Source organism: Somniosus microcephalus, unplaced genomic scaffold (assembly GCF_052327205.1).
Source record: "Somniosus microcephalus isolate GS21.2 unplaced genomic scaffold, FLI_Smic_1.0 unresolved_chr5, whole genome shotgun sequence".
Lineage (NCBI taxonomy): Eukaryota > Metazoa > Chordata > Chondrichthyes > Squaliformes > Somniosidae > Somniosus > Somniosus microcephalus.
In genome coordinates this window covers 36,484,285-36,492,860 of record NW_028225183.1, presented here as the reverse complement: position 1 = coordinate 36,492,860, position 8,576 = coordinate 36,484,285, and the positions used below count along the sequence as shown (strand labels likewise).

Here is an 8,576-nt window from a genome sequence, read left to right as displayed (position 1 = left end):
CACTACAATATCATCCCCAGTGAGCCCAATGTGGAAAGTGTGTGAGTGAGTGTGTGAATGTCCTCGACCGCTGGTCCCGTGGCCCAGGGGAGAGCGGCTCAACACACTATCAGGCCCATGGAGCTCCGTGTAGACAGTGTGTGAGTGAGTGTGTGAATGTCTCTGATCACCGGCCCCATGGGACGGTGGCCTGCGTGATCGTGGCTCAACACAAAATCAACCCCAGGGAGCACAGTGTAGGCAGATTTTGAGTGAACATGTGAATATCCCCAATTACCGGCCCCGTGGCGTTCCGGGGGCGAGTGGCTCACCACAATATCTGACCCAGGGAGCTCTCAGGCTGCAAAGTCACCATTTCTTCTCATATTTTAATGAATTTTACAATCAGAGTGAAGGGATATTTCCCCATATTCTTCAACTGCTCTCTGAACTTAGTCTGGGTCATGGCATAGATGCCAGTGTTTGTGCAGCAACTCAGCATCTGCAGCCCGAATCCCACTTCCCTTACATAATATGGTATATATACGGTGCCATACCCCAAATACCTCATCCGGTACCATAAAAAATACACCATAAACATTGTCCATAAAACGATGAAATTGCCCGAGATAACAAATAGTAAAATTACGGATTTCCTGCGGCTCTCCATCTCTGGGTCTCTTGGATTGTCCCCACTGCTGGGACCCCGGAGTCTCCTGCGGGCTCTGCTGGACACTACAATGTGTCTGACGGTGACAGCATTGAATAGCAGAATCAAAACAAATGGGACACACGGGGTGAGAATATAATGAAGGAACTCTATTATTCCCCAGACCCGTGAATCCATAACATCAGATGTTGCAATACAAAACCAGGGGATATTCGCAAGGTAATATTGACCTGTGAACATAAAATACCAGAAAATGTTCTTTAAACCGCTCAGCACAGCCACTGTTCCTAGAACCACAGCTGCCGTTTTCTCGGTGCAATATTTAGTTTTCAGCTTCTGGCAACAAATGGCCACTAATCGATCAAAGGTGAAAGTGACGGTGTACCAGACAGAACAGTCTGTGGCTGCATAAAGCAGGACGGCATGGATATTACACACGGGGATGAACCGCACAAAATCAAACTGTCTCCAATAAATAATCGGAATGTGCCTCAATATCAGGTCGAGGATAACGAGCAGTAGATCCGACGTTGCCATGGCCACCAGGTAGCGAGTGACACATTTGGAGAGACCGCACTTTCCGCGGGACAGGATCACAATGGTAACTAAGTTCACTGTGAGGAAGGAAAATAAAAGGGAAATTATACATCAGGCTGGGGAAAAAATTGCAAATTGATGGAATTCGGGGTCAAATATGCAATTCATTGGCGAAATTCAATGATATATTCTAATTCTTTTACATGTGGAGCTGAGTACAGGGTTCATTGTAAGAATAATCGATATAAATTGTGGAAGCAATAAATGAAATGGGAATAAATATATCATTAATGTAAACGATGTATGATCAATGAGTGATGAAATGATCGATCTATATTTAGTAAGCAGAAAAAAGCACCCTCCGAGTTATCAGAGACACAACGGAACAGAACTTCTCAGGATTCCTTCGTGCCCGGGATCAGTCAGCATTTGGACCGGGGATATTAACTTCTGTGCCCCTGTGTTAGGGAGGGGGGAAATCCCGCTTGTACTCCTGCTCCTGGTTAGAATATCCATTATATCTAGAACTGAAAATGAATGCCACAGCAAAATACAGAAACTGCAACGTTGTCAATAACTACAGGCAATTGTATGTAAAATGCACGGGTGCAATAGGACAATGCTAAAATAATAACTTATAAAGATAACTGGGTTTTCACAAGTGTTTTGAAAATTTAGTTTTCTGCATTTTTGTTGAAATAAATCAATTGTATCTCATTGAAATGGATATTGGCCACGTAACATTGCAAATAATGGACGCTGAATTAAAGTAAATAGCTATCCATCACCAGGTAATGTCCCACTAAAAGCATTTATCAGCATCAGTATTAGATGACTGATCCCACAGGCAAAGTGCCACCAAAAGCTTTTGTAAATTATCTGAACACAAATGGAAGAGCTTTATCCTTGTACTTTTTCAACTGTTGGTTTCCAACTTGTGCAGAGAATATTAGACACAAAGATATCAAAGGATTTTTATCCTCAGTACTTCAGTTACAATCAGCTGTGATTGTTTATCCTGAAGTACAGCAGGAGGCAATAGAGAATCACTCTGTTTCTCACTGAGAGATCCACTGAACTGTGACAGACGGGTATGGAATACAATTGTAAAGTCAGAACCAAGAATGGAAATAAATATATTGAATCTGTCTGAATGAGCATTTTGTGAGAATGTAAATTATCATTGTATTCCTACTTTAACCATCAGCCGCAGCGCCACTAATGCAGAACTGCAGATGGTGGGAAATTGGCTGGAACTGAATGATTAGCGGATATTTCAGGCATTTAAAGATGTGTTCATGATCTGCCAGGATTTGTTCCTGTGATTCTGTAAGTCACCATAACCAGCATTGGGTGAAAACAAAAGCAAAATACTGTGGATACTGGAAATCTGAAATGAGAACAGAGAATGCTGGTAATATTCAGCGGGTCAGGTATCATCTGTGGAGAGAGAAAGAGAGTTAACGTTACAGGTCGATGAACATTCGCCATTCGGTGAAGTGTCTCCTAAACCAAGACAACATTCTTCTGATCTGTCACAAATGTTCATTGTAGATACTAGACTGAATATCGTTAAATAAAAAGTCACGTGCAATAAATTTGCTTGAGTTGAATATAGAAGATTAGAATCTTGGTAACACGATATCACCTTCAGAATCAATAGCTGACCGCAGCGGGGATGGGATGGCGAATGACAAAGAGAGAAATACAGTTAAACATGATCTACAGAATTAATAGCTGGATACAGAGAACTACCAGGAACACCAACAGTAGCCAGAGCGGGGGTATTGGGAGTAAATGACAAGAACAGTAATGCAGTGTTTTACTGAAATACTAGCTGGATAATGAGCAAATGCGCAATATCTCACCCGCCCATAAACAAATACCATGAGAATTAGGAGCATAGATGGACACACGACCCTTCGAGCTTTCTCTGCCAATCAATTAGATCATGGCTAATCTTCGACATGAAATCTAAATGTCACCCCACCCCCTCCACATCACCATATCCCATGATTCCTGTAGAGTCCAAAAATACGGATGACAGAACAGGGAGAACGGAGTTTCTCTTCCAGGATTGATCTAAATCTATGAATAAAAGACGAGAAAGTGACAGAAAAAGGAAAATATAAAACATGGAATCATAGAATGGTTACAGCACAGAAAGACGCCATCATCCCATGGAGCCTGTGCTGTCGAATGCCTTTTGGAAGTCCATGTACACAACATCACTGGCATTACCCTCATCAACCCTCTTTGTTACCTCCTCAAAAAAATTCCTCAATCTAGTTGTCAGGGTCCCAGCTACACTTTACTCTGCTGGCCGCCAGAGGGCGGGTTAGGATGCCTCAGTACACTGCTGCTATGTCTCTGCACCTTCTCCTCACCTGCGTTTGGTATACCTTGCTTTTGTTTCTTTGAATTGTTACTTTGACCTTTTGTTTGAAGAATTCTCTGCACGTCCGGTATTTGAAGAGCCTTCTAGTAAAGCATCTTTTGCATTTTACACCATCTCAAGTCTCTGGCTGTCTGTCTGCATTTGGGTCCACTACCGCACCCGTAACAGCAAGACTGAGTCATCAACATGGACCCAGCAGAAACCAGCCAACCAAGGGAGGAGATTAATCAACTGCGCTCTGCCCTGATGAGTCAGGGAGCCACGGTCGGGAGGCATGACCAACTGCTGCGGGAGATTCGTCATAGCCTGCATTCCCTAACCGAGGCTGTTGGGCACGGCCAGCAGTCGGGTTCTGCACAACTCCAGCATCTAATCCTCGACAAGACAAGGATCCAGACCTTCCAGCTCCCGAAAGATACGACAGTCACCCGGGCAAGTGTCGCGGCTTCCTCATACAGTGTTCGCTGCCATTCGAGCTCCAGCCTTCCAGATTCCCCTCCGATCATTCTAGGGTCACCTACATCATCTCCCTGCTCACCGGGAGTGCCCTCGCTTGGACCACAGCTATGTGAGAGCGACAAACCCCTGCCTGCTCCAACTGTCGGATGTTCACCTAGGAGATGAGATGAGTCTTCAACCATCAAGTTAGCGGGCGAGAGGCGACCAATAGACTGCTCCATCTCCATCAGGGGAATCATAGTATATCGGACAACGCCATTGAATTCCGTACTCTCGCCACTGAAAGTCTTTGGAATACGGAGGCACTCATCGTCACCTATTTTCACGGGCTTTCAGAGGAGGTCAAAAATGAACTGGCCTCTCACAGATCTATCAATGATTTCAAGGCTCTTATCGATGTGGCCATTCGGATTGACAATCGACTCCGCGGGCGGCGAAGAGAACGCCGCCGTCCATTTCTCTCACCCCCAGACCCCAATGCAGCACCCCCGAGCCCAACGCCACCTACCGCCATGGAGGAGCCCATGCAGCTGGGCAGAACTCGACTCTCCCAATCTGAATGGGAGCGACGAATGCGCGAGAGTCGCTGCCTTTACTGCGGGGTATTCGGGCACTTGTGCGATTCCTGTCCCGAGTTGGCGGGAAAAGCCAGGACTCGTCCAGCAGTGGGAGAACTGTGACGAGTCAAAACACCACTCCCAAATTTGCTTCTTCCGGTGTCTGTCTCTACTCTTTTCTCTCCTGGGGTAATCAGCAACACACACTCCGTGCTTTCATGGATTCCGGAGCAGTAGGGAATTTCATGGATATGAACTTGGCTAGACAGCTCCAGATCCCGACGGTCGACCTCGACCATCCTCTTACAATTACTGCCCTTGATGGTAGACCCCTTGGCTCTGGTAACGTCCACCGAATAACCGACCCCCTGTGGCTATTTGTGGAGAAGCACCACCAAGAGACAATTCAGTTCCACTTCATTCATTCTCCCGAGTTTCCACTGGTCCTGGGCTTTCCCAGGTTGGCTCTCCATAATCCACATATCAACTGGTTTACCGGGGCGCTCATGGAATGGGGTCCAATCTGCCATGCCACCTGCTTGTTCTCGACGCCACTTATCGATTCTCCCGAGCTTTCAGTTTCCCCCGATCCTTCTCGCATCCCAGCTGCCGACACCGTCCTTATAGAGGTCTTCAGTAAGAGACGGGCCGTCTCCCTTCCTCCTCACCGCCTGTATGACTGTGCCATCAACCTGCTACCCGGCACTTTTCTCCTCGGGGTCGCCTCTTTTCTCTCTCCGCTCCTGAGACCGCTGCCATGGAGGAGTATATCCGTGACGCTCTCCTGCCGGGGCAGGCTTCTTCTTTGCGGTAAAAAAGGATGGGGGTCTTCACTCATGCATTGATTATCGCGGCCTCAACCAGCTCACAGTGAAGAACCGCTACCCCCTCCCACTTATGTCCATGGCGTTCGAGCTCATGCAGTGGGCCATGACCTTTACCAAGCTGGATCTTTGCAATGCCTACAATCTGGTCTGCATAAGGGAGGGAGACGAGTGGAAAACAACTTTCATCACCCCTACTGGCCGCAATAAGTACTTAGTAATTCCATTCGGTCTGGCCAACGCTCGCGCGGTCTTTCAAGCCCTGATTAACGACGATCTCCGTGATTTGCGTAACTGGTTCGTCTTTGTCTACCTCGACGACATTCTCATCTTTTCCAGCTCCCCCCAAGAACATGTTCAGCATGTCCGAGAGGTACTGCACCGGCTTCCTAAAAACCACCTGTACATCAAGCTCGAAAAATGTGAGTTCCGTCACCCCACTGTCTCCTTCCTGGGCTTCGTCATCACCAACGGCAGCATCCAGATGGACCCAGACAAGACTCAGGCCGTCCGTGAGTGGCCAACACCCACTTCAATCAAACAGGTCCAACGCTTCCTCTGCTTCGCCAACTTCTACAGAAGGTTCATCAGAAACTTCAGCTCCATACCGGCACCCCTCTCGGCTTTAACCAAGACAACATCCACCCGTTTTCACTGGTCACCCGTGGAGGAGAAAGCATTCAATGAAATCCAGCGGCGATTCATGACGGCTCCCGTTCTGGCCCTCCCCAATGCCTTTCTTCCCTTCATGGTCGAGATGGATGCCTCTGTAATTGGCGTGGGGGCCATCCTGTCCCTAAGTTCTGTCACAGGCCAGAAACTCCACCCGTGCGCCTTCTTCTCCAGGCGGCTCTTGCCTGCTGAGCACAACTATGACATCGGGACCAGAGAACTGCTGGCTGTCAAGTTGGCATTGGAGGATTGGAGGCACTGGCTAGAGCGGGCCAAACACCCATTCGTGGTCTGGACCTTCCACAAGAACCTGGCCTACATCCAGGACAACAAACAGCTCATTTCTCGCCAGGCCCGGATGGTGCTCTTCTTCACTCGGATCAAGTTCATCCTCTCTTACCACCCCGGGTCCAAAATCCTGAAAGCTGACGCGCTGTCCCAACAATTCGACCCCCCCGGATATAAGCAAAACCCCGACACTCATCCCAAAACAGTCCGATCCTAAGTCCTGCAGTGGGGGCATTCGTCCCAGCTGACTGGGCATCCAGGGGTCGCCCGGACGCTTCAGTTTATCCACAGTAGTTTCTGGTGGCAGTCGATCGAGAGTGATGTCCGGTCATTTGTCTTAGCTTGCAGCACCTGTGCCCAGCAGAAGAACACCAGGACACGACCACATGGCCTCCTTCACCCACTCCCCATTCCAAAGCGTCCTTCGTCCCAACTTTCCCTGGACTTTGTCACCGGTCTGCCACCGTCCCAATGTAACACTGCCATCCTAGTTGTTGTTGACCGGTTCTCCAAAGCCTGCCACTTCGTCCCCCTGCCCAGGCTCACTTCCGCCCGAGAAGCCGTGCAACTCATGGCGCAGCACGTCTTCCACCTACACGGCCTCCCCCTCGATATAGTGTCAGACCGTGGTCCCCAGTTCAACTCCCGGTTATGGAAGGCTTTCTGTCATCTCCTGGGTGCGGCGGTCAGCCTCTCATCGGATTATCATCCCCAGTCCAATGGGCAGACTGAGAGGGTGAATCAGGACCTGGAGACGACTCTGCGTTGCCTTGTCTCCTCCAACCCCTCTACTTGGAGCAAACACCTCATTTGGGTGGAATATGCTCACAACACATTACAGACCTCCTCCATTGGGATTTCCCCGTTCGTGTGTCAGTTCGGTTATCGGCCTCCGTTGTTCCCCGAGCAGGAACCTGAGGTGGTGGTTCCATCGGTGGAGTTGTTCGTCCGGCGCTGCCGGAGGACCTAGAGAAAGGCCCGTTCTGCACTGCAACTGGCATCAAGTCGACAGAGGATCCAGGCCAACCGACGACGCAATCCTGCCCCTTTGCTCCGGCCCGGGCAGATGGTTTGGCTCTACACCCGGGACCTTCGCCTGCGGGTCGAGTCCCGCAAACTGGCTCCTCGGTTTGTCAGTCCATTCAAGATACTCCGGAAGATAAACCCAATTACTTACTGTCTCCTGTTGCCTCGATCCATGAGGATCCATCCATCCTTCCATGTCTCCCATCTCAAACCTGTGCAGACCAATCCCCTATCTCCAGCCACCACACCACCTCCAGCCCCTCGACTAGAAGGGGGCCAGCCCACCTACACTGTCTGCCGCCTCCTTCGCTCCCACTGGGTCTACGGGGTCTCCAGTATTTGGTGGACTGGGAGGGTTACGATCCAGAGGAGCGCTCCTGGGTTCCGGCTCAGGGCATCCTGGATCCTGGGCTTATCTGGGAGTTCCACCAGCGCCAGCCAGAGGCTACTGGGGGTACATAAGAACATAAGAAATAGGAGCAGGAGTAGGCCAATCTGCCCCTCGAGCCTGCTCCGCCATTCAATAAGATCATGGCTGATCTGATCCTAACCAAAAATCCACTATCACAGAACCATCTCCTGAATCTAACAGAATTAGACACACGAAATAGGAGCAGGATCAGGCTACACGGCCCCTGGGACCGCTCCGCTACCCAGAGGGCCATGACTGATCCGAACCTAGACTCATGTACAAATTCCTGCCCGCTCCCCGTAACACTTATTTCCCTTTACTTCTAGGAAACTGTCTATTTCTGTTTTAAATTTTTGTAATGATGTAGCTTCTACAGCTTTTTGGGGCAGCATATTCCATGGACCTACCACCCTCAGCGTGAAGTAGTTCCTCCTCATCTCAGTTTTGAAAGAGCAGCTCCTTATTCTAAGACTATGCCCCCTAGTTCTAGTTTCACCCATCACCAGGAACATCTTCACTGCATCCACCCAATCCAACCCCTTCACAATCTTTTATATTTCAATATTATCGCGTCTCATTCTTCTGAACTCCAAAGAATAGAGTCCCAATCTACTCAACCTCTCCTCAAATGTCCATCCCCTCATCCCAGGGATTAACCGAGTGAACCTTCTTTGTACTGACTCGAGAGCAAGTATGTCCTTTCTTAAGTATGGACACCAAAACTGTATGCAGTATTCCAGGTGCGGTCTCACGT

At 49.0% G+C, this 8,576-nt stretch overlaps 1 protein-coding gene across 1 annotated transcript; it reads right to left on the bottom strand.

The window, feature by feature from the left end:
• Positions 1 to 361: 361 nt before the first annotated feature.
• Positions 362 to 1,258, bottom strand: LOC147087896 (uncharacterized). The gene has a single exon (XM_085977782.1). It carries the CDS (start codon positions 1,184 to 1,186, stop codon positions 362 to 364), a length of 825 nt encoding a protein of 274 aa, XP_085833908.1. The 5' UTR covers positions 1,187 to 1,258.
• Positions 1,259 to 8,576: the final 7,318 nt, after the last annotated feature.